The sequence below is a fragment of the Nymphaea colorata genome, chromosome 4 (assembly GCF_008831285.2).
Source record: "Nymphaea colorata isolate Beijing-Zhang1983 chromosome 4, ASM883128v2, whole genome shotgun sequence".
In the NCBI taxonomy this organism is placed as follows: domain Eukaryota; kingdom Viridiplantae; phylum Streptophyta; class Magnoliopsida; order Nymphaeales; family Nymphaeaceae; genus Nymphaea; species Nymphaea colorata.
This window is the reverse complement of record NC_045141.1, coordinates 3016304-3042495: the sequence shown is the minus strand read 5'-3', so window position 1 is coordinate 3042495 and position 26192 is coordinate 3016304. Positions and strand designations below refer to the sequence as shown.

At 41.3% G+C, this 26192-nt stretch overlaps 1 protein-coding gene across 2 annotated transcripts in view; it reads left to right on the top strand.

Moving 5' to 3' along the window:
• The window catches only part of LOC116252457 (bifunctional dethiobiotin synthetase/7,8-diamino-pelargonic acid aminotransferase, mitochondrial), a 65087-nt gene extending 45097 nt beyond the window's left edge, over nt 1-19990 (top strand). Inside the window, exons 12-14 of one of the 2 annotated variants that reach the window (XM_031626728.2) lie at nt 7281-7415; nt 7540-7652; nt 19667-19990. In XM_031626728.2, coding sequence (XP_031482588.1) covers nt 7281-7415; nt 7540-7652; nt 19667-19841 — 423 coding nt within the window. In that variant the 3' untranslated portion in view covers nt 19842-19990. Of the gene's footprint in view, nt 1-7280; nt 7416-7539; nt 7653-19666 lie in introns of those variants that run through there. The other variant, XM_031626730.2, reaches the window with a different exon arrangement.
• The last annotated feature ends 6202 nt before the right edge of the window (nt 19991-26192 follow it).

Genomic DNA, 26192 nt, shown 5'->3' with positions numbered 1-26192 from the left:
CCCTGCCCCACACACCAAACGTCACATTAGGGTTATCTAAATTTATAACTTTAGACTCTCTCCAACTGAATCTACTGAGTTAGGGCAGTAGCTGATTCTATTTGGAGGGATTTGAGCAGTTTATGGGAAAGATTTCTTCTAAACTCCAACCATTATCGTGAGGCGGATGTATGGCTTTCTACCAACATCAAACCAAACATCGAAGGAGTTCCCATTCCAGTAGGCCAGGTCCACTTGCAGATTGTTGTTCAAACTCATAATCACATTACCTTATCTTCATGGTAGATGGCCAGGTAGCAAAAACTGGCCTCCTATGTCATCGTACTCCCTCCTACTCAATTAGCTTGAAATTGCTTGAAGAGATTTTGCTGTTATTTCTATTATGAAGAATTCTATCAGCCTTATAGTTGGTCCAGCATTTTGGAGATGCCGCATCAAGAGCTGCTTGACAAGACTTGCTAATTCTTCAAATAGAAATTCCTTGTTTTCTACTACTGAAGTATCATCTCTCTATAAATTCTGATCCTACTGTAGACATCATATCCCTTCTTTTGAAATTGTGTGCTCTGGGAGCTCAATTGTAAAGGGACAATCTGATTGCAAGTTAGATTCGTCCTCTCATGGTGTTGTGTTAATTGTACATAATCCATTTTGTTATATAATTGATGGGGGCACCCTCTGGCAGATTTGTAGTGGAAGGAAATCCTTTTCTCATGTTCACTTTTATTACGTGTGTAGAAATACGAACAAGAAGAGGAAGAGGAACAACAATCACGATGTAACATGGAAAACCCTCAACACGAGGGAGAAAAAACCACGAATGAGGAGGAGTTGGTGCCCACTAGCAGCCAGACACTCTCTCTCTTTTGATTATCATTAACACATAAGGATTAGGGTTACATGACTTAAGTAGTGCCCAAAACGGGCTACAAGGCGGGTCGGGTATGGATCCAGACCCGAAACATACGATCTATCAACACTCCCCCTCAAGTTGGGCATACATATCAAACATGCCCAACTTGGATACATTCCTCTCAAATGAAGCTGAAGGTAGAGCTTTCGTCAGAACATCAGCAGTTTGGTCTTCAGACTTCATGTAAGGTAAAATCAACTCTTTCGCATCAATTCTTTCCCGAATGAAGTGACGATCAATTTCAACATGTTTTGTTCTGTCATGAAGAACAAGATTGTTGGCCAAGTTGTTTGCAGACTTGTTATCACAGTACATCTTCATAGGTCCTTCAATCTCTATTCCAATGTCAGTCAGCAATATCTTCAACCATAGTAATTCTTACACTCCCATAGCAACTGCTCTATATTCTGCCTCTGCACTAGATCTAGAGCAAACATCCTGTCTCTTGCTCCTCCATACAACAAGGTTTCCTCCCAAGTAGACACAGTACCCTGTAGTAGATCGTCTGGTATCACCACAACCTGCCCAATCCGCATCAGAATAGCCCTCGATTTTCACAGTCTCTTGTTTCACATACAGGAGTCCCTTGCCAGGATTTTTCTTCAGGTAGCATAGCACTCTGTCCACAGCCTTCAGATGTGCATCGGTTGGTGCATGCATGAATTGGATCAAAACATTCACCGCAAAGGTGATATCAGGTCTCGTGAGAGTAAGATAAATCAACTTCCCAACCAGACGTTGATATCTTCCCTTGTCTTCTTCACAGAGAGGCTCTCCATCTCTAAGGCTCAACTTGTGCCCAGTGTCAAATGGGGTAGGAGTAGGTCTACATCCCAATTTACCAGTTTCTTCCAGCAGATCTAATGTGTATTTCCTTTGGTTTAGTACAAGACCAGTACTAGACCTAGCAACCTCCATACCAAGAAAATACCTTAGCTTGCCAAGATCTTTGAGATCGAATTCTGTAGCCAGTAACCCTTTTAGCTTGTTAATCTCCTCCTCATCATCTCCTGTGACAATCATGTCATCTACGTAGACCAGCAGGAGAGTAACCCTGCTCTCCTTCTTCTTCACAAACAGAGTGATCTCCATTTCCTTGTTTGTATCCATCACGTATCATCACTCTTCTCAGTCGTTCGAACCATGCTCTGGGCGATTGCTTAAGGCCATATAAGGCCTTTTTCAGCTTACAACATTTTTCTGGTTCTTCATATCCTGGAGGCATATGCATATATACTTCTTCTTCGAGGTCACCATTGAAGAATGCATTCTTAACATCCAGTTGATACATCTTCCACTCCTTCATCACAGCTAGGGATATAACCACCCTCACTATCTTCATTTTCGCAACAGGAGCAAAGGTTTCCAAGTAATCAATTTCATATTTCTGGCTAAATCCTTTGGCCACAAGTCGAGCTTTATGTCTTTCAACATTCCCATCTGGTTTGTACTTGATGGTATACACCCATTTGGATCCAACTAAGTGAGCGGCTTCAGGAATCTTCACCACTTCCCATGTCATATTTCTTCTCAGGGCATCTATTTCTTCTTTCATTGCATCAGCCCACTTGGAGTCACTTTGAGCTTCAGCAACAGTCCTGGGGATCACAGCCAAAGAAAGAGTAGAAACAAAACACTTGTAATCTTTTCCAAGTCTGGAATAAGAAACAAAATTACCAATGGGGTGTTGAGTACATGACCTGACACCCTTTCTCAGGGCAATGGGGGCAATGGGAAGATCTTCATTCTTGTTTTCAACCTCATCATGAGTCTCCACGGTAGAACTTGGTTCATCCAGGGAAGGAGTGGCATTGAGATTGGAAGTAGATCTAGCATCACAAGTCATTATCTCTGTCCGAGTACCTCGTCTAGAGTAAAACTGTCCAAACAACCGAGGGCCTTCCTTCTCAATGCTAGTGTCACACATTTCCTCCTTCTCAGGCACATCAACAGTAGTAAGCAATTCTGCTTTCTTGTAGTCCAAAAAATCTATAAACTGAAGTTCCTGTCTCTGAGAATACTCTTCCCTGCTCACAGACTGCTCCCCCTGAAGAGGATTCTCACCAAAGTAAGAGGCATGTTCCAAGAAGGTAACATCCCTCGTAACATAAACTCGACCAGTAATAGGATCAATACATTTGTATCCTTTTTGCGTAGGAGAGTATCCAACAAAGACACCTTTGATAGACCTAGGATCAAGTTTCTTGACATTTGGACTGTGATCATGGATAAAACATACACAACCAAAAACATGAGGAGGAAGAGGGAATGGTGGACGACTGCCAGGAAGCAACGAGTGGGGAGTCCTACCATTCAAAACACGACTGGGCATGCGGTTAATAAGATAGGCACTAGTAAGAACAGCATCACCTCAATAGTGTTTAGGAAGATTTCTCTGAAACAAAAGAGCCCTGGTGACATTAAGAAGTTGATGATTTCTCCTTTCAGCTACACCATTTTGAGGGGGGGTATAACTACATGATGTCTCATGAACAATCCCCCGTTGTCTAAGAAACTCCTCAACAGGCTGACACATGTATTCACGGGCATTATCGGACCGGAAAGTTTTAACATTCGCGCCATATTGGGTATGCACAAGAAGAATGAATGTCTCGATGATACGAGGAACCTCACTGCGGTCTTTTAACAAGTACACAAACGTAGCACGAGAGAAATCATCAATGAAAGTGATAAAATACTGGAAACCTTGACGGGTATGAATTCCCGAAGGTCCCCATACATCAGAGTGAATCAGGGAAAAAACTTCATTAACACAACTAGTAGAAAGAGGGTACGAAGCCCTCACATGTTTGGCAAACTGACAAACATCACAAGAAATGGAAGACAAATCAAAGGAGGAACACAAGTCTGGAAACAAATGTTTGAAAATCCCAAAAGGTAAATGCCCAAAACGTTCATGCCAGTACATAAAGGACTGAAGACAATCTTCTCTTCTCTTATCTGTCTTGCGGATCGCTGTCAACAGAGCAGTAGCCACACGTATGGGAAGACGATATAATCCATCAGAAGCTAAACCAATCCCAATCCTCTTCCCTGTCACCAAGTCCTGCAAAACACAGCGATTGGCAGAGAAAATAAGTTCACAATTCAATTCTTTTGTAAGTCTACTGACTGACAAGAGATTTAAAGGAAACTGGGGAACATGTAAAGCGCCCTTGCACATGAAATTTGTCCAACAAGGACAGAGTGCCTTCGCTTGCCACACAGGTAGAGGAACCATCTGCAAGAGAAACACGTTCTTTTCCCGAGGACAACTTATACTCATGAAACAATTTTGGATTACCTGTCATGTGATGAGTAGCACCACTATCGACAATCCATTCCCCCACAGAAGAGTTACCTTTATTGCCAATAACTGCAAGAGCATGATTAGCTGTAGTGTCCTCTAAGGTCTCAATCTTGTTGACATCGATCCTGCCCAAATAAGCCCTTAGTTCACGAAGCTGATCAACCGAAATAGAAAGTTTTTCCCCACTGGATTTGGGCGTCTCAGGCCCACGTGTCTTCCCACTAGAAGACCTCCCTCTATTGCCTTTCTTGTCTGGATAGAGATCCCAACAGTAATCGACGGTGTGACCCGTCTTCTTGCAGTGTGTGCATCGGCGAGGGGGTCTAGCCAAGCCTCCAGGTCCACGGCTCACAAGGGCTGATCTCTCCTGAGAGAGGTCAAGATCCCTCTTGCTTTCATTGGTTACCAGCCTTCTCTGTTCTTCTGCTTCAACAACCGAGTATATATCTTCAATACTGGACACCTCTCCAGAATTCAGAATCTGGCTCCGAACACCTTCAAAATCATCATTTAAGCCAGCTAAAAAGAGGAACACTCTGTTTTCCCATTTCTGGGCAATGTAAAGTGCCTGATCTTGGGGACAGTGCCACGGAATATCAGAGTGATAGTCAAGTTCTTCCCACTTTGCTTTCAAAGCCCCATAGTATTCTGCAATAGAAGAGTTCCCTTGGCGAAGGTTATAAACAGTCTTCATTACTTGATAAGTGTGAATGACCGTCTTCTTCTGGCCATACATTTGCTCAAGGACCACCCACATGTCCCGTGCAGTCTTCTTCTGAAGGATAAGAGGCTGAATCTCAGCGGAGACAGAGTTGACAATCCACGTTTTTACTTGATTGTCCTCAAGGAACCAAGTGTTCCACGCATCACTTGCTCTTGCTGGTTCAGGGTTGCTCCCGTCGATATAGGCCATCCGACCACGGCCAGCAATCCCCATAGTCATAGCCGGCGACTACGAGAAATAGTTCTCCTTTGTGAGGCGAAGAGTAATAACCTGCACAGGAACGTTCTCGGGTCTCACAGTTCCAATTTCAGTTTGACTGACCATCGACGAGGAAGAAGAGGCTGCCATAATGACAGACCCACACAACGACGAGAGCAACAAAGGCAGGGAGCAACTGCAGCGTGGAACCCTGAAGACGACGGCGGCGGCAGAAGGGCGGAGCGTGAGGCGCTTGACGGCAGCGGGAACAGAAAACGGCGGCGGGAGGCCCTTGGCGGCGCAAGAGCAGGGGGCGGCGCTCGCCGAGTGCAGAAGGACGAGCGACGGGAGGGCGGACGGCGGCAGTCGTCTTGGCGTCGGACGGCGGCGGCAGTCGTCTTGGCGTCGGACGGCGGCGATAAGCAGTGGCTCCGTCCGACGATAAACAGGTCGGGGCGCCTCCTCCAACACGTTAATGCCGGAACTTTACGGCTCTGATACCATGTAGAAATACGAACAAGAAGAGGAAGAGGAACAACAATCACGATGTAACGTGGAAAACCCTCAACACGAGGGAGAAAAAACCACGAATGAGGAAGAGTTGGTGCCCACTAGCAGCCAGACACTCTCTCTCTTTTGATTATCATTAACACATAAGAATTAGGGTTACATGACTTAAGTAGTGCCCAAAACGGGCTACAAGGCTGGTCGGGTATGGATCCGGACCCGAAACATACGATCTATCAACAACGTGGAAAGCTGTTGGTGTTCTTATATGATCAATGATGTCATTGTGGAATGATTGGAAAGGAATTGGCGTATTGTACAAAGTACTTTCCCTAGTGATTAGTACCTCAATCCAGAAAGGCAGACCTTTGATGCTCATGGGGTGCAGTTTTTTTTTTTTTTTTAAATACTTTCTTGCATTATTACAAAATACAAATATCGTTTTCGGGTATTAAATGACGAGGTTTTTTTCGGGTATAATACGACAGCTTTTTTTTTTTTTTGGAAAAATATCGGGAAGATCTTGACAAGTTTTAAAAAGGCTAAAAAAGAAAAGATCCTAAAAATAATATGTGAAAAATGTGAAAATAAAAATCTTGTAACTAAAAATGTAAAAGCACAAAAAAAAAAGACAGAAAACGTGCCAAAAAAATGTTTTTATTTTGGTGTTTTTTTTTCAGAAAATCACGTTTTTTCCACCATTTTTTTGGCCAACCTGTTTTTAATATTTTTTGTTCGAATATATTTTCTATGACTATGCTTTTTGCAAGTAAGTCCTCAAACTTTTACGACATTCAGCTCAAACACAATTTACCCCATTTCGACTATTTTGGAGAAGGATAAAAAGAGTGATTTGTGGTGATTCTATTGGTGTTGACAAGTATTGGACATAGGCACGAGGAAATGCCAGGTCTGATAATATAACTCGAGAACAATTCAATACATGGGAAAGTTAATCATAGTATGGATTATGGAATATGAACATCATGCTCATGGCATGTACTATGCCAAGCTTTTCTCTGCATTTGGTATTTGTATATTGATGTCAACTTCAGAGATTATTTTCCCTGGTTGTATTACTTTGGAGAAGAATAAAACAGAGTGTTTTGTAGTGATTCTATTGGGGTTGACACGTATTGGACGTAGACATGAGGAAATGCCAGGCCTGATAATATAACTCGAGAACAATTCAGTACATAGGAACAAAAATCATGGTATGGATTATGGAATATGAACGTCATATTCATGGCATCTACTATGCCAAGCTTTTCTCTTAGATGCTTGTACATTGACGTCAACTTCAGAGATTATTTTCCCTGGGTTGTTGTATCAAATATCAAACTCTACATTCAAAATTGTGGTGGTGATGTAATATTAAATGTGTGAATAAGAGTGTGTGTGTGTGTGTGAGAGAGAGAGAGAGATCAAAGATAGTCTTGTCCCTTTCCTTTATTTTGTGTTTGCAAAAGAACAGTTCTTAGTTATAGTATGTGAAGTTATTAAGTCTCCAGAATGAGTGTTTCCATTTTCTGATTTATTTCTGTGCATAGTTTATACAATTTACTGCTGAGTCAAATAATTATCAGAACTTGACATATTTGATTTGTGCTGCACGGTTTTCTTTGTAGCTTATGGCACTTCTCCATGGACACTCTTATTCTGCACACGCTTTGGGATGCACAGCTGCAGTTAAGGCTATTCAATGGTTCAAGGACCCCCATACTAATCGTAATATTATTCCTCAGAAAATGCTGCTAAGAGAGGTTTCTTTCTTATTCCTTCTGGTTTGAATTTGGTGTGCAGATGCATCTTGTACTTGTTGCTCTGTGTTCAATTTATTTTTATGTTTAGCATTCATTGACTTCATCTGTCTGCTAACGCTTGCAGTTGTGGGATTCTGAACTCGTGTACCAGCTATCGGCTAAGTCGCCTGTGAAACGTGTTATAGCTTTGGGAACGTTATGTGCCATAGAGTTAAATTCAGAAAGTAACGATTCTGGGTATGTTTCAATGCTTCAATCCATCAGTCTTTTGTTACTTCGTATGATTTGCTGTTGAGAAGAAAACTAATTTTTTATTTGCCACCATTAACATATCTTGTGGAGTCCTTTTGTACTGGTGTTATAACCTACATTATCTCTTGTATGTTGGTGTAGAAAAAATTGTTCGAACTTCAAACCCAAATCAAAAGTCCAGCTGAAAGTGCAAGTTCCAACTTCCAAGTCAAAGATGTATTAGCTTTAAATCTGCTAGTATGGTGGCAACATCCACAAGAATATAAAGCTTGGACTAAAAGAACAAGAGTTAGATAAAAAAGAAAATACGGATGTAACCTAACTAAAACTACAACAAACAAGACTTTGACTAGAATAATGAGATACAAAACTCATGTATTTGAACAGTCCCCTTCAAACTTGGCATGATTAAGTGACATCATACTAAGTTTCCCAACAAATTTCTTGAACTTTGCTGATGTCGAACTCTTTGTAAACATTTCAGCCACTTAATCTTCAGTCCTTATGTGCTCGAGAGATATGAATCCTTCTTCATATGCCTTGTAAAGTAGCAATCAATTTCATTATGCATTGTCTTTCATGAAATTTTGGATTTTGGGCAATATGAATTTGTTAGGAGCCACCTGCTAACTACCAACCCTTAGAAGGTAAGTCCCCACAACTCACTCACACACACTGCCCTAACCCAGTTAGAGCAACTCTCTCACCAGAGAAGAGACCTCATTCCATCGATGGCCCTAATGACCTCACAATTCCCTTATTTATAGTGATCTTTTGGGTCAGTCCAGTGGACCCGATACGGACACGATTCTTGATCTGAACCCTAGACTGTAACATTACTCCCTCCTTCGAAAAACACCTTGTCCTCAAGATGTGAGTTTGATATGGAACCATTGTCAAATGAGGGTAGTCCTTCCCGCCAGTGTTGTGCTGCATTCTGTGCTGTAACATGTGATCAGTGTGCCCCAAGCTGAAGATTGCAACTCCATACCAACTTAATTGATACACAACTTGATTAAGAGCTGCAGGGCTCCTTGTGATCTCCGCTAGTAACTATGCTGTAGGGGATAAGTAGCGATAAATCCAGGCTGCACCACTTCGAGTGAATCAAAACAACTCACTGATCCAATATGATTTTCGTTTCTGACTCTCCCACTATCGGATTGCCATTCATCTTTAATACGTGAACGTCTCTAGGATGAAATGTAACAGTTAACGCCTCCAGAGCATCAGTCAGGGCTTCATTTGCAGCAAACTGAACTGCTTCAGCCTCCGCTATAGGGGGCAGCAATGTAATCACTTTCCGAGTGTAACTCTACCAAAAGGTCCAAAACTCAACTGCTGAAGTAACCAGCCTATCCTCTGAATGAACATATAACTTCAATAGGGAAATGATAGCCCTTAAAGATGCGACCGCTTACAGCAGAGAAGTAACTGAAGAGGTGGGCAATCTCCGTTGACTAGGCCCCTCTACCTTTCCCAATACAGAACCAGCTAAACCAACACCTTCCAGCATATTGCAGGACCGCAATACAGCAGATGCTGGTTTTGCAAAGGAAACAAGCTCCTCCAATCAAATGAAAATCCTTTCTCATCATTATATAGCCATTGCGTATTTTCATCCCATTATCCATTTTGGCCATGGCTGGCTGGTGTAAAGAACATGTCCCCCTAATCATAAGAGATGAGCAAGTGGCAAACAAGCTTGCTTTAATCTTCAGCATATCCTGATAGATCCCACCATTTTGCATCTGAGCTTCAATAATTGGCAATATGACCTGTCAGTGAAGACGACCATATAGTTCAGCTGCAATTCTACGAAGATCTTCGAACCCCAATAAATGAAAGGCCCTAATTACTAGGAAGGAAGCTATGCAATCTCTTCATCATCTTTCTCATCAGAATTTCTAGATGTCGCCAATTTGCCATACATGATGGAGGAGTTCAAATCATATAGAAATCACCCAACCCTTGGTCCATCAAAGGCTCAATTAGACGTTCCTGTCTTGAGCATTAGTAGACCCCTTAGGTGTCAATCGCAGAACCAACTCAGTGTCCAATCTTGAACCTGACTGTAAAGGTGGAACATTTGAGGTTATAGTTTCTGTTGCTTGCACTAAAACCTTTAAGGCATCTGAAATGTGACTAAAATCTCTAAGGCAGTCGAGAAGTACAGCTACTGCATCAAGTTTGTCTTTCCGTCATTTCAGTAATGTAACCACGACATCACTAGCAGTGGACTGGACTCGCTTATCATGCGAATAGATGTATTTCAGCAAGGTAAGCAGAACAAAAGTAGGATGAAGCTGCACGAACAGTTGGGCTTCCGATACACGATTTACAAGTTCTTCATCACCAAGGCATTCCAAAAAGTGTTCTCTTATGTCACGACTTGCTTTGAGCTCAAAAGAACATCCACAACATTTCTCCTTTGGATGTGATTTTTTGAATCATGCTGCCCAAAAATTTCTTGAAGACCTTGATTTCCAAATGCAGGAGAGTATCTTCTAAAAATACTAGTCCTCAAGATGTCCTGTGATCCTTCTACAACATCTCCATCGATACCATGATAGAATTGTTGCCCAATATTTGACACAGCAACTTCTCTAACCTGTTGTAAAGAGGTCTCAGAAATCCAAGCAAGGCAAGAAGTTCTCAACCGACCACAAGAAGGCAAGTTGTGTTCTTCCTGGTGTGTCGCCTTTGGACATTCCCTTATAAATGAAATTTTCCCTGCAACCTCAATTGATTGACTTAGCTTTAACGGGCATTGAGACTGGTAGGCGAACGGATGCTGCCAAAAATTGGAATTTGTGCCGCATTGTCCTACATAATCTCAAACCAGAGCTCTTGATTGAACAAAAGCAATTTGGTCTGGCTGTACCTCATATGTTTTTCCCCCTCACACATCTCGAGCAACCCCCTGATGCACCGACCCACCTTCATTTTTTTGTTGAAGGTAAATCGCACCCTAGACTCGCGAGAGCCATCATTTCCTCTATTCACTCCTGGCATGGCATGGCACAACTGGTTGCAAATGATTAATTTGATTAATTGACAGCCTAGACCATTGTCGTCCATAAGCATCCTTGCAGTCTGCCTCTTCTCCTGCTCGGTCTATAATCGGCCCCCATTTTCAACTCTAATGGTCTGATATGCATCGACACTCTTGCACTCAGACGTCAATAATAGGTCTTTGGTTCCCATTGCAATGTTCTTACGTGTCATGGCATCTATGGCCCGTAGCCATGGGGGTTTGTCGGGCTTCATCACCTGCTTTTTCCCCCAACCTCGTTGCAAGGAATGTATAGGAGCCTCATGAGGCCTGAGCATACCTAGATTTTTTGGTGCTAGTGTCATCACCATGGTGTGACCCTTGGTTGATCGAAAGAACTCACCGCCGCCATGATGCACGAGGTGTTCGCCTGCACCAACAATGGCTACATCGAATCTACACGTTGAGACACTATTGACTTCTTTTCTTTCTGTTCTGTAGGGACAGCCATGTCTTTCGCTGATCTCGTTCCCTGGGTGCTCCTTGTCTGCTGATTGTTCTAGATCCTTTCCTTCTTCAGATTCTTTGCCGAGTTTGCAGCAGTCTGATTCGGATGGATCCTTCTTCTAGCGTTTTTGCCGGTGCTCCTCTAAAGGTTTTAGGACTTGGCCACGACATTGCTGCCCCTTTTGCCTAGTAAAATTAGGGTTCATCGGAGCCCCATATTCTCTGGTTGCGGCCAGGGCTCCATTCCATGGGGGTTTCGTAGCTGCCCTAGTGACTTCTCACCCCACTCTCCGATGTCACCTTGTTTGCCTCGGCTAACATGAATGAATGAACAAGCTGTCGCTGGCCCCTTTTGTTTCCATTTCTGCTTGTGAGTCCCCAACTCCTGTTCTCGTTGAAGTCTGTCACTCTTCACAATATCTCGTGCTAAAACTTCTCTGTCATTTGAAGTGCTTCGTGCTTCTATATGATCAGACATCGCCTCTTCTTCCTTGGCTGCAAGCATGGACTCTGAATTAGAGATCCTCGACATGTCATTCGTTCTTAGTGCCTGGTTCTCCTTCCTCAGTTGTACCTGCTCAGAGGTATTGGAGACTTGGTGGAGAAACTGCTGCAACAACTCTTTGATAATGAGTTGCGTCGAGCTGATCGTTTGTAGTTTCTGATCGGCATCCACCATTCTGATCGGCATCCACCATCTTTTGGTCGATCCTATTGAAAGAATCTTCTAATTTCACCTTCCATCGATCTATCCGACCCAATTGCTCTTCAACGACCTCCATCAGATTGCCGTCAGAGACTGGCTCTGGTACCATTGTTAGCGGCCACCTCTTAACTACGGACCCTTACAAGGTAATTCCCCACAATTCACTCACACACACTGCCCTAACCCAGTTAGAGCAACCCTCTCATCAGAGAAGAGACCTCATTTCATCGATGGCCCTAATGACCCCCACAATTCCCTTATTTATAGTGATCTTCTAGGTCAGTCCAGAGGAATCTTGCTTTGTATTATTCATTTGATCCATTAGTTTTGGATTTGATCTTGAATACTTGCTTACAACCCACTGCATTCTTCCGTGGAGGAAGCCTCACCAACTCTCATGTAACTCGTTATAGCAAACTGTCATTCGTCCTTATCAGCTTTCTCATAGGTCTCAGGCTTATCATATAAATGAATCAAAGCAAGATGACCATGATGCTTAGGAGAAATGAATCATAACACACAAAACGAGGAGGAATAGGGATTCATAACACACAAAACGTGATAGGTGATTCTTATCCCCAAAAGAAGAGGCTTCTTTTTGTTGCAGCACTGTCATGCCCTTCCCATCATTCTTCTGGTATCTTTAGCCATGAGCTCAAACACTTCTTGAATCAAAGAGGGCAAACTTTGACAATGTAGGATTCCACTTGTGCTTTCAAATTATGTCCTTAAAGCTATCTAAAAGTTTATTAACATGTTGGTCTCTGACATTTGATTCAAGTTTTCTGCATTCTGAACATTCCTTACACTTTGCACATTAGGCAACTTCACAGCAAGATCATTGTTAAGACGTGTTTATATTCAATATTAGGCTTGAGAGGGCACTTGTGTAATAATGTTTCTTTTAATGACTTTCTTGTAACTTTTCCCTCTCCTCTAGTCTATATAAAGAGGAGTTAGGGTTTCTTTCGAGGTTAATCAAAGATTAGTTCTCTTGAAATTTATCATGGTATCAGAGCTCCAGCCGTCTCCTCCTCAGCGAGTTGTCGCCGACTGAGCGGCGCCAGCCGCCGCCTGATCGGCGTCAGCTGCCGCCGCCCGACCCCATTGCCGCCCTGCCCATTGCCGCCCGACCCAACCCTGCCCATTGCCGCCCGACCCATCCATTGCTGCCCTGCCCATCGCCGCCCTGCCCATTGCCGCCTGCCGCCGTCCTGCCCATCGCCGCCGTCTGATCGTTTGCCGCTGTCCGCCGTCTGATCGTCCTGCCCGTCGCCGCCGTCTGATCGTTTGCCTCCTGATCGTTTGCCTCCTGCCCGTCGCGGCCGCCGCCTGATCGTCCTGCCCGTCGCCGCTGTCTGATCGTCCTGCCCGTCGCCGCCGGCTGTCCAACCGTCCCCTGCACCCGCCTGCGCCCGTCCGCCTGCGTGCACTCTGCCGTTGCTCCGCTGTCTGTCGCTGCTCCGCCTAGCAGACTGAACGCCTGCGCCCGTTGATGCTTCGCCTGTTCTGCCAGCGTCCTCTCTGGCTCTTTCGTTCAGTCTGCTCTCTTTTACACAGCCGTCTTCTCGTCCAGGTCAACATGTCTCGTCTGATTGAGTATTGGTTGCTATCATCTTTATGATCTTTTCGTAGTTATATACATGTGATTGTATATTTCTGCGCTTCTTATTCCGTGGCTCGGTTTCCTCCTTTCTTTTTTAGTTAAAAGATGTCTGAAATTAGTAGTGGACGGTTTCCTCCTTTTTTTTTTAGTTAAAAGATGTCTGAAATTAGTAGTGGAGCTAATACCTCTTCCTTTGTATCGTCGGGAGAGATGAAGAGTTCCCCATTTTCCAGCATTATCACCAAAATGGATGGGGGTAATTACGAGATGTGGGCCATGCAAGTAAAAAGAACCTTGATCGCTCATGACAAGGAATATCTCATATTGGAGCCCGAGCCCGTACAGAAGGTTGGAAAATATACTACTTGGTTCAAAGATAATTCGTTGGTTATGGTATGGATTGTTGGTACTCTCTCTCAAGAAATTGCAAATGAAGTCTTGCACAAGGAAAGTGCAAAGGATATGTGGGATTCCCTTGCTGCCACGTATTCACAGGCAAGAAATGAAACGCGCATTATGCAGCTTCATCATGATATTCATCAGATGCGACAAGATGGCCGACCTCTTCACACTTATTATTCTAGTCTCAAGTCCATGTTTGAGAGACTGAATAGCTACTTTCCCGCATGCAAGTGTGAACAACAAAAGGCATACAGAGATATGCTTATGGTAGGGGTATTTCTTTCTGGTTTAGACTCTGTTTATGAATCAGCAAAGAACCAAATGCTTACTAGTCCCTCGATTCCTCCTATTGATGAGGCTTACAGTAGGCTAAGCAGAATTCCGATCTCTACATCGACTGTTCCTGATACCACTTCTGCTATGCTTGCTACTCGTGGCAGAGGTGGACCCTTTTTTGCCAGAGGACGAGGGGGCCGTGGCCATGGCAATACCCCTTCGCGCCCTGTATGTCAGTTTTGTCACCGCATTGGTCATACTGTGGATAAGTGTTGGCAGAAACATGGCCGTCCAGCTTTTGCAAATCAAACTGTATCTACTGATTCTCCCGAGCAGCCTCAGCCTCAGCACACTGCCTCCTCTAGTGAGTTGCATGTAGATGACATTCTCTCTCAGTTGAGGAACTTGATTGGCGACCGAGCCCATCAAGCCCCTGGTCCGACCACTTCTACTGTTCCTACCGCTGCGAGTGCTTCTTCATCTGGTATGTATTCTGCCTATACAGTCTGCTCTGCTACTGACCCTACAGATTGGCTTATTGATTCTGGTGCATCGACACATCTCTGTGGGGATAAGGCGCAATTCACCTCTTACGTCCCTACTCCACCGGGTCGTTCGGTTATTCTAGCAGATGGAAAATATTCACCAGTTGTTGGACATGGAGAGGTCCAACTTACTTCATCATTGCCGCTGCAGCACGTTCTTCATGCACCAGAATTCCCCCATAGCCTACTTTCTATCAGTCAGATTACCAGAGAATTAAATTGTCGTGCTATATTTGACTCTTCCTCTCTTGTGTTTCAGGATATACTGACGGGCAGGGTGATTGGCAGTGGCCGTGAACAGGGAGGTCTCTACAGGCTAGTGCATTCCTTTCCTTTTGCTGGATCTACCTCGTCGGGGTTGTCCTCATCCTCGGCTTATACTTGGCATTTACGTTTTGGACATCTCCCGTTTCAGAAACTGCTGCATGTTCTCCCTCAGCTGTCTCATAAGTCTTCTTTTCAATGTGAGTCTTGTCAGTTAGGCAAACACCATCGGTCATCCTTTCCTCCGCGGTCCAGTAGAAGTAGCCACTCTGTGTTTGAGTTACTTCATTTTGATGTTTGGGGCCCCAGTCGTACTCCTGACCTTCAGGGTCATCGGTATTATCTTGTTGCTGTTGATGATTACAGTCGTGTTAGTTGGGTTTTTCTTATGAAACACAAATCTGAAGCGGGTCATGTAATCAAAAATTTTATCAATGAAATTCTGACTCAGTTTGATACTTGTGTCAAGATTGTGCGCTTTGACAATGCTCTTGAATTCTGTGCTTCCTCTTTAGAACAATTTTTCAGGAATAAGGGTATCATTCACCAAACTTCTTGTGCCTATACCTCTCAACAAAATGGGGTTGCTGAAAGAAAACACCGACATATTCTTGATGTCGCCAGAACCATTATCATCCACAGCCATGTTCCCCATTCTTACTGGGGAGATGCTGTTCTTACAGCATGCTATCTTATTAATCGCATGCCGTCATCTGTGTTGGGAGATCTTATTCCTTTCTCTGTCCTTTTTCCTGACAGAGAATTGTTTTCTGTTGCCCCTCGTATTTTTGGATGTGTTGCCTTTGTTCAGTTGCTTGGTCCTGGGAGAGATAAGTTATCCCCTCGGGCTATCAAAACGATCTTTGTTGGTTATTCCCGCACTCAAAAGGGATATCGCTGTTATGATCCTTCTACTCGTCGATATTATGTGAGTGCTGATGTTACATTTTTTGAGTCAACCTCTTATTTCTCTCCAAATGGAACTCAATTACGGGTGCCTGAATTTAGTGATGAAGTCCACCTTCCTTTACCTCTCATGAGTTGTCCACAACCAGTTGCTTCGCGTTTTTGGGCTATCTACCAACGTCGCACTAAACCTGTTGAACCTGCCCACTGTGCTCCTGTGCCTTCACCCAGCACGCCCAAGGTAATTCCTGAACACACAAATTCTGCTGACAATTCTTTATGTGATGATGACACAGGAGACTCTCCAGAGCATGCTCCTGGTCCTCATATTAATGAACTTGATATGCCCATTGCTCAAAGGAAAGGCAAACGCAGTTGCACTTTGCATCCTCTCTCTGGTCATTTATCCATGGATAGACTCACTCCTACTTACCGACAGTTTGTCAAGGGACTGTCGGCTGTAGCTCTTCCACAGACTCCCATGGACGCTCTTTCTGATCCCAAATGGGCCGCAGCAATGCAAGAAGAGATGGATGCTCTTCAGTCTAGAGGCACCTGAACACTAGTTACTCCTTCATCTGATGCAGCTATTGTTGGTTGCAGATGGGTATTTACTGTTAAATACAGACCAGATGGCAGCATTGAGAGATATAAGGCTCGCCTGGTTGCTAAAGGCTATACTCAGACTTATGGGGTTGATTATTATGATACCTTCTCTCCTGTGGCACGACATGCTTCTTTACGGGTTCTTCTCGCTGTTGCAGTCAGCAAGAATTGGTCTCTATCACAGCTTGATGTCAAAAATGCCTTTCTGTATGGTGACCTACATGAAGAAGTGTATATGCAGCAACCACCAGGGTTTGTTGTTGAGGGGGAGTGTCAGAAAGTGTGCAGATTGAGAAAGGCAATTTATGGTCTGAAACAAAGTCCTCGAGCTTGGTTCCAAAAATTATCAGAGAATATTGAGAATGAGGGCTTCAGACGTTCTTCGGCCGATCATTCCCTTTTTGTCAAGAAAACTTCTACAGGTACAGTAATAGTTCTTGTCTATGTTGATGATATCATTGTTACAGGGGATGATATTCAGGGGATTTCCAACATCAAGGATGTCCTTGGACGACACTTTGTCACCAAGGATCTTGGTGAACTACGCTATTTCCTAGGTATTGAGTTTGCCAGAAATCAGAAGGGTCTTATCATGTATCAAAGGAAATATGTTACTGATGTTTTGCAAGAGACAGGTATGCTAGGATGTCGACCTGCCTCTACACCCATGGACATCAATACTCGCTTGTATGATGATGATACTGAAGATGTTGATGCTAGACAATATAGAGGGATTGTTGGGAAGCTCCTATATATCACTGTTACTCGACCTGATATTGCCTATGCTGTCAGCAGAGTGAGTCAATTTATGGATAAGCCCAAGAAAGTCCATTGGGATGCTGCTATGATGATTCTCAGGTATCAGAAAAATTCACCAGGAACGGGACTCTTCTTTCAAAATGGTACATCTCTCACTATATCTGTGTATGTTGATGCTGATTATGCGGGATGTCACCTTGACAGAAAATCCACTACTGGATTTTGTGTGTTTATTGGATCCAACTTGGTCACATGGAAGAGTAAGAAGCAGACAGTGGTTGCCAGATCAAGTGCAGAATCTGAGTATAGAGCTATGGCTCAGGCTACTGCTGAAGTTATGTGGGTTAGATCTCTGATGTTGGATCTTACTGTGGAAGTGCCTCTTCCTATGCAATTGTTAGGTGATAACAAAGCTGCTGTGTTTATTGCTAATAATCCTGCTTTCCATGAGAGAACCAAGCATGTTGAAGTAGATTGTCACTATACCAGAGACATGATTCAAAAGGGGTTTGTAAGTACCTCCCATATTTCAACTACAGGGCAAACGGCTGATATTTTTACTAAAGCTCTTGCAAGAGGACCATTCCAAAGTTGTTGTTCCAAGTTGAGCTTGTTTGACATATACGCTCCAACTTGAGGGGGAGTGTTAAGACGTGTTTATATTCAATATTAGGCTTGAGAGGGCACTTGTGTAATAATGTTTCTTTTAATGACTTTCTTGTAACTTTTCCCTCTCCTCTAGTCTATATAAAGAGGAGTTAGGGTTTCTTTCGAGGTTAATCAAAGATTAGTTCTCTTGAAATTTATCAATCATCTTATATTTATTTAAACTTTACAAAGGAAACTTGAATAGGCTCATTCCCTGGCTGTTAACTTCTCAAATCGTGCTCCAACTGATAGCTTCTTGCCCAGTTTGATTGCACATACATCAATCTAAGGTACTTCCAAATATCTTTGGCACTCTCAAATTTGACTATACTTTAAGCAATATTAGGTTCCATTGCTCCAAGTAACCTTAACTTCGGTATTATTTTTATCCCATTCACCCAAAGTTGTTTCAAAGTCTTTGTCATGATCTTTGGGCTCTCTTCTAAACCCATCAATATACTCCCACAACTGAGCCCTTTCAAAACTGCCTTCATATATTTTGCCCAATAAGGATAGTTTGACCCATCCAAGTTCACTGCTATCACTTGCAAAATATCCTTTTTATCTATTCTTATGTAAGTTTATCCATACTTCATATAATTCACTGCTATTTTTTTTTAATTCTTGCAAAGATTGAGACCCAAATTCGAACAAATTAGGTCTGTCCTAATAGCTTCCACGGCTCCTCCTGTTCGTTTTCTTACCAAATTGATTGGAGAAGAAGAAACTAAAATAAATATGAATAAAGGTGATGATAGTGCTTGTTTCCAAAGTTTTGGCTGCACCAAGACCCAGTGGCAATATTAAACCTTATAAGCCTCCTAATTTTAAGAATCAATACAAGGGGGAGTATAAAGTTATTTGTCTCTTTTGTCATCAACTAGGCCACATAAGACCTCAATGTCCTAAACCTAAAGAAGAGCAGCCACAAAACTGTGGCGAACATTCTCATCATGGCGGAGAAACATTCAATCAAGGAGGACAAAGCAACGCAAGACAGTTTGATCAAGCCAACTTCGAAAAGGTTGTAAATGTCCCAAGGTGAAGGATGTGACCTTGCATCCATTACTTCAATTTTGAAGCAAATCATGGCAACTTTGAGAATAAGAAAATTTACAAAAAAGTAATAAGAGAGAAAAAAAAAACACTTGATTGACAAAAGAAGAAAAAAGGGTTCTGGCTGAACTGCCAAAAGAAGAAAAAGGAAGATCTGGTTCAAATGCCAATAGAAGACAAAAGAAAAAGGAAAGAAGATGGAAAGGAAATAAAAATCTGGGTTGAAAAAGGAACACCGAAGTTATTGGGAACCTAGGCGAGCTTAGGCATTTTCACCTGGCAGGTCACTTGGGAACATCCAATCTAAACTGGTGGTCAAGCGTTTGGGGCCTGAGTAAGCCTTAGCACTTCCGTAGCTTGTGCTTTGTTGTTTGTCAAGATGAGCTGGGGGAAGGCCCCCTCACAGGCAGCTTGTGGTTAGGCATGCCTTTCAGAAGAGAGCTGATGTGCATATTTGGAATCCTCTTGCAGGTTGTATTTTGTTTTCCATTTTGACAAGAAACCAGCTTCATTGCAAAAAGCCAGTCATTTTGATGAATGTTACTTTGAATGTTGAATAATGTAATTTGCAGAAGAAAAAAGATGCTTGCCAGTCATTGTGAAATTAAGCCAAGTATTTGTGCATATGCCATCTTATTTACATGCTCTTCCTTGGTTGATTTGGTTTGGAAGATTCTGAATATTTTCCCATTTGGCAGAAAGTAACTTGCCATTTTTGTGCAGGTATGCATCGCTCTGTTCCAGCTTTCTTATACGGGAACTTCGTCGTGATGGTATTTACTTGAGGCCCCTGGGGAATGTTATTTACCTTATGTGTGGTCCGTGCACATGTCCTCAGGTGTGTCGTCAGGTCCTTGAGAAAGTGTATGAGAGAATCAGTGGGACCAACACGTTTTAGCTGGTTTTGCTGAAACATTAACTGCATTGCTTCTGGTTAGATGATATGATATGTTGATCGAAACTGAAAAAAAATTATCTTTGTTTGTTTCGTCAGTTGTCAATCTAGATCCTTTAATCATTTGAGGCTTTTTATTCTTCTTTTCGTCACCCCAGTGTACTATTGATTTTGGCAATATATTGAATCTTCATGATCGAACTCACAAACATGAATAATTTATTTTAAAAATGATTTACTAAATTATTGTAATTTCATGAGCTTGTTTTTGCGTATTAAATTAAAAACAGTCGCCCAGATCAGTTTGGAATCGAAGGTTTTTAGCTATTTCAAGTTCGGAGGAGTGTTGTCTGACACAAATCTGTTAAATCAATTCATTAGTTGATAAAGGGTTGCGACATCTCTCATCCTTATTATTTCTTAAAAGATTTTTTTAATATTTTAAGGGTTTTTTTTATTTTTTATTTCTTATATATGTGCATATTTCCATTTTGTTTTTAAAAAACAAATCTAATTATATTTTTTACTAATTCACTACTGATTCAGTTGAACCCATGAATCAACTGATTTAATCGGGAACCTGTACCCAAGGGGGTTGGTGTGAGCTGGTAGGTGGTTGGTTTTCCTTTCAAATTTCAAGGACTCTTATGCTGCTGTAAATGAAATGTCACGATGTGCAAGCTGAAGCACAATGGGGCAGCAGTTTGAGGCATCGTTCTGTACCCTTAGGGGAATGAGGGGCTGGGTGAGAGTTTCGTGTCTTTACTGACGGATGAAATGCTTCTGCTGCTCACTCAGAACAAATTCGATCAGTAGCCTTGTCAAGTTAATTCTGTATCTGATTCATATAACACTTCCTCTAAGTATTTTGGTAAGACTTTTTTGACGCATTCCATGCTGAATATCACAAGTCGAGTGTCGTATGCACTCATGGAGTACATTCCTTTGAGGGTTTCCAGTAATACCCGACCTAAGTGGGTGGTTGTCTAATCAACCTTGACAACCATAGAAGACGCCCTTGCTGCTCGATAAAATGCCATTGTATGCGTCTTATATTGTTCTAAAACAGTGCTAATGTGAAAGTATGCTAACCTGTTTCATGGAAAGTACTTGAGGTAACTGCTATACCAAGCTGTTGCTTTGTAAAAAAATATTAAACTACAAAGAGACCAATAAAAGAGTCAATAGCAAATGGCCGGCTTACACACCTCAAAAAGCCGCCTAACGTTCACCTGAAACTCAACCTGCTGGCTGCTGCTCCATAAAATAAAATATTAAAATAATAAATAAAAGATACATTGGCGTCGGCCCCTTCAATCAAGATTATTTATAAGAACGATTATTTATAAGAACAGAAACGAAAAAAATTTGCACCGCTGCTCCTCGCCGATCGGACGGAGACGAGTCGTGGAGAGACGGGATCCCCAACCATCATTGTATGGCCGGCAAGGGGAGACGGAGGGTGCCATTAAACCTCGTTCGGCAGTAAGGGTTGGGGTGGCTGGGCGACGAGCGTACGAGTGGCAGCTTGTCGGATCTGAATGCTTTCGACCCTCAATACTGCCGCCCCAACCCTCTATGGCTAGCTAAGCTCGAGTGTGTTAAAAGGGTTGCGGGCACGGCATCCCCGGGCCCCCTCCCCCCTCTCGACCCCTGCTGGGCAGCAAGGGGATGCCGCTGCCTTGACCCACCTTCTTGATCCTCGCCGCCCGAGTGGCTGCACTGGCTGGTGAATTTCTTTTTCTTTTTTTTTTCATTTTTACTTTCAAATAATTTTACAAGGCCAAACATGTCATTCAATTATTTATTTTAATATTTTCTTTAAAAGGTGCGACTATTTGTGAATATGATGGAAAAGCTAGGTGCTTGTTTGTGGTGTTTGAAAAGCCAGGCACCTACTTGTTATTGTCGAAAAGTTGGGCAGTTCTTTGCAATTCCTTCTGAAGGAAAAATCTAACACTTCGACTCTCATTTTCAAGAAAAACGCCCGTGAATTTTACAAAATCGAGTCTTTGGAATAACCTTCGGGCTATAACATCTGTTACGGCATGAAAACCCTCAGTTAAAAGATTTTGAACCAGTTAATTCCGTGGTAGTTATCACTTTAAAAGTGGCTTGGTTTTTGAACCACTTACATCCCATGTGAAGTTATAATACTCGATCTGAAGTTGATACGGGGGCTTGATCTGGTGCAAATTTAACTTGCTTTGCAGCCAACTCCTCAAATTCTTATGGGATACAACGGTGCTATCAGGACATCACACTTGGACGTGACAGTGCACCTTTTCTTATGGAAAACTCATTTTGGCAACTGAATATGATTGAGAAGTGTAATGAGTGGAAGACTAACTTGAGCGGTCGGCTTGATGAACCTCAATTATTCTCGTTAGGTTACGTTCCTTGCCAAATAAAAAGGGTGCACGCTTTATATATTGGCATCAGAAAGGTAGTCTTAAAATTTTCGATAAGAAACTACTCTAAACTCATTCTCACACTTGGCATGTTATAATGACAGCAAGGAAAAACTGAGTTATCAATTTCTGGTTGAAAACTGTTTCCAAAGGCTGTCTATCATTGTTAATATTAAAGAAGTCAGCTCCATGATTTTTAGGATTCTGATCCCATGTTCAACTGTGCAGACGACTGCTTCATGTTTGACTGTTAAGAAGTACCCTTCATTACATAATTTGAGAATCTGGTGCATATGTGCGATTCACCAATTGGATTTAAGCATCAACTTAGTTTTTCATTACATAAATCTTGTTCCTACAGAATTACTTGTTGTGATCTTCAGGTGTTGCCTTTTAGAAGAGTATCTTTTGATAATATAGATCAAATTTTCCAGAAATTCAGCTGTCCAAAATTTTGAATTTATATCTCTTATACAAAGTGTGAACTGCTAAAATTTTTACCAAGTCCAAAATGATCATTTTACTCTTCCCGATGAGATTTCAAGATTCATTTCAAAGACCAAATTTCAACAACAAATGGTCATTTCTGAGCCAAACAAGCATTTTTTATACCAGCATTGAGTACCTAGACTTAGACTACCTAGGTCATTCAAGCTAAAAATTATTACTTTTCCCCTACATCTTGGCATTACCTAGGCCTAACATTTGAGCAATTAAGTCATTTCTCAACTTTACATGATTCTAGGATATTTGTTAGAATCAACTTACTCGGGTTATCCCTGCCTGAAGTCCATTCCCATGTAACTCAAATCAGTTCACCAAAACTTGAAACTGTAATCTTTAACTTAACCAAGTTGAAAACAAATTTACCTTGATAGTGAAAAGTTTTATTTCACTTACTTTGAGTCACCCAGGTCAAGCTTCAGTCCTATACTAAATTGCATATTGCTATTGGGTCTTTTTCTATCCTGTTTTCAGGGGTTTGAACTAGATTTAAACTCAAGCTAATACAGAGAGCTGAAACTGAGTTAGAAACTTGTTTATCATGCATAAATTAAGTTTCTCTTACTTTGGCTTGACTTCATTCATCTCCGTTTGAGTTTAATTCAGTTTCAAGCTCTTTCTCTCTCCTTTATTTAGGGGTTTAAGTTGGATTTGAGCTCAACCCAACAAAATGAATTCAAATTGAGCCAAGATCATGTTTATCATATACAAATCAAGATTCCTTATTTTCTTTTGAGTTCATTCATTTCTATTTGAGTTTAATTCACTTATGAGCTATTTCTCTCTCCTATTTTCAAAGGTTTGAGCTGACTTTGAGCTCAACCCAGTAGAGTGAGCAGAAACAGAGCTATGATTATGTTTATCATGTATAAAGTAATACTTCTTTAGTTTGGTTTGAGTTTATTCATTTTAGTTTGAGTTCAATTTAGTTTTGAAAGTTGTGGAGTTCATTGCTAGTACTTGCTACATCATGAATTACTCTCGAGCTCAATTTTGCAAAACTAAATCACAATTTTTGATGTCTCAGCATATTTTTAGTGGTACTTTGTCCAAGAACTCTCAACTCCACCTATGAAAATTTCAATAAGAACCAGATTTGTGTGGCTCAACTCAATCTCCTTTTGTAAACATGACATATATGGGTTGGTAAAAATTTATTTTTGATTTTTATAGCAAACAAGGAGGAATTTTTTTGGCAAGCTTTTAACCATAAACTATTTAGGAGTAGGTCCACATGTTAGTTTAGTTAGCATGAAAAAATTCATTTGGAGCTCCAGAAATACACATGGATAAAATGGTCATTTTGTTTTTGTGCCATATTTTCATGCATAAACATAAGGTATACGCCCCATGTACCGTGCTTTATGGTTTATTTTGATTTTTAGAACATTGGTTCAAATTAGTATCCACATTTGAACCTGTTTTGAGTCCAAAATTACACTTGGGGTATTTTGGTCAATTACCATAGTGCATGTATTTTTTTATATACATTCACGTGGATCTAATAGGCCTATTCTCGGACACGGTAAATGGTCATTTTGTTTTTGTGCCATATTTTCATGCATAAACATAAGGTATAGGCCCCATGTACCGTGCTTTATGGTTTATTTTGATTTTTAGAACATTGGTTCAAATTAGTATCCACATTTGAACCTGTTTTGAGTCCAAAATTACACTTGGGGTATTTTGGTCAATTACCATAGTGCATGTATTTTTTTTATATACATTCACATGGATCTAATAGGCCTATTCTCGGACTTAGCCTACCCTAATTTCTCACCAAATCGAATCAACACCTAGGTTGAGCCCAATAAACCTACGCCCAACCTAGGTATCAACCCAGTTTTCAAAACTATAATTGCAGTCCATGCTACGTAGTTTGAATCCACCCAGCCCAGGGCGAGTCATGTCCAGGTTCACATTTCAATTTTAAATTTCTGATCAGGATTTCATATTCAAGTCCAACGTCTGTATTTGGATCTCATATTCAAGTCTTTGATCTGATTTATTTTTATAGGCCCAGATCCATTAATCCAATTTCAAATCCTAGATATCAAATTATGATCTAGATTTTCATATCATGTCTAGGTCCATCTTCTAGACTTTTTTATAGATCTGGACCTGGATCTAGCTCTCAGTATCAAACCTAGATCCAGAATCCACTTGCAAGCTTAATGCACATTATATTTCCAAAATGTATCACGATTTTCTCACTCAATGTTTAATGTCAATTCACATGAAAGTACTTGAAATGTGCATAATTCTTTGTTGAGCACTCCGGCATAGAAGAAATTGAAATTGGTATTTGAATGTAGTCAGAATGAACATTTTTTTATTTCATATCAAATTTTAAACTATGGTTTCAAATGTATGTTTTCTTCTTTTTATATTCTCATGTCATTCATTCTCCACACTCAATGTTAATCTGAATCTTTTATCAAAAATCGATCAATACTTAGGAAGAGTTGTTCAAGGATGTATCTGAGTGGATTGAGCTTAGATAAAACTTTGATCTCACATGATAGTAAGCCGTGCCTTAATTTTTGACACATTGTTATCACCCCAAATTTTTCAAAAAATTGGGCTATTAAAATTTTGGGTCTATTATTTCCAAAATGAATTTTAAACCCAAGTTTAAATCCAAATCAGGAATTCCAAAGCTCTTTCTTCTTGAATTCGAATTTTGAATTTTTGCTCCAAAACTCTTCCTTCTTGAATTCAAATTTTGAATTTTGACTCCAAAACTCTCCCTCTTGAATTAGAATTTTGAATTTTGGCTCAAAACTCTTCTTTTTTTAATTCGAATTTTGGATTCAAATTTTGAATTTTGACTCCAAAAATATCTATAAATACCCCCACAATCCTTTATCTTGAGCATGAGCCAACCATGGAGGAACCTCTCATGCTTCCTCACTTGAAACTTTTTATTTTCCTTAGCTCTCTCTTTCCATTTCTTTCTTCTTCTCCAACATTAAGAGCAAGCATTGTCACACCCCAATCTTTTGACCCTCAAACAAAATTTTATTTTTTTTCTAAACATAAAGTTTTGAGGTGTGACCACATAACAATTTAAACAAAGAGGGAGCTATGTCATTCGAAACAATGAGACAAACATTCATTTATATAACAATTTCAATTCATACAAAATCACATTTATGTGTATGATAAAAATGCCCCAAACCACATCTTTGATGCCTAACAAAAATAACACATCAAAGAGACCAAACCATGACGCGCTGACACTACCAAAGACTCAAAAACTTCGCAGTAGGATGTGAGTGATGCCATCTGATCAACCGGATATCCCAGGTCTGCCAAATCCTGAAAAAAAAAAAGAAACAATTGAAGACTTAACTTTCACAGTATGGCAACAAGCCAGGAAAATTTCAAACCCTCTTAGGTAGGGCTCAAAAATGAGAACAATCATAAAAACAATCTA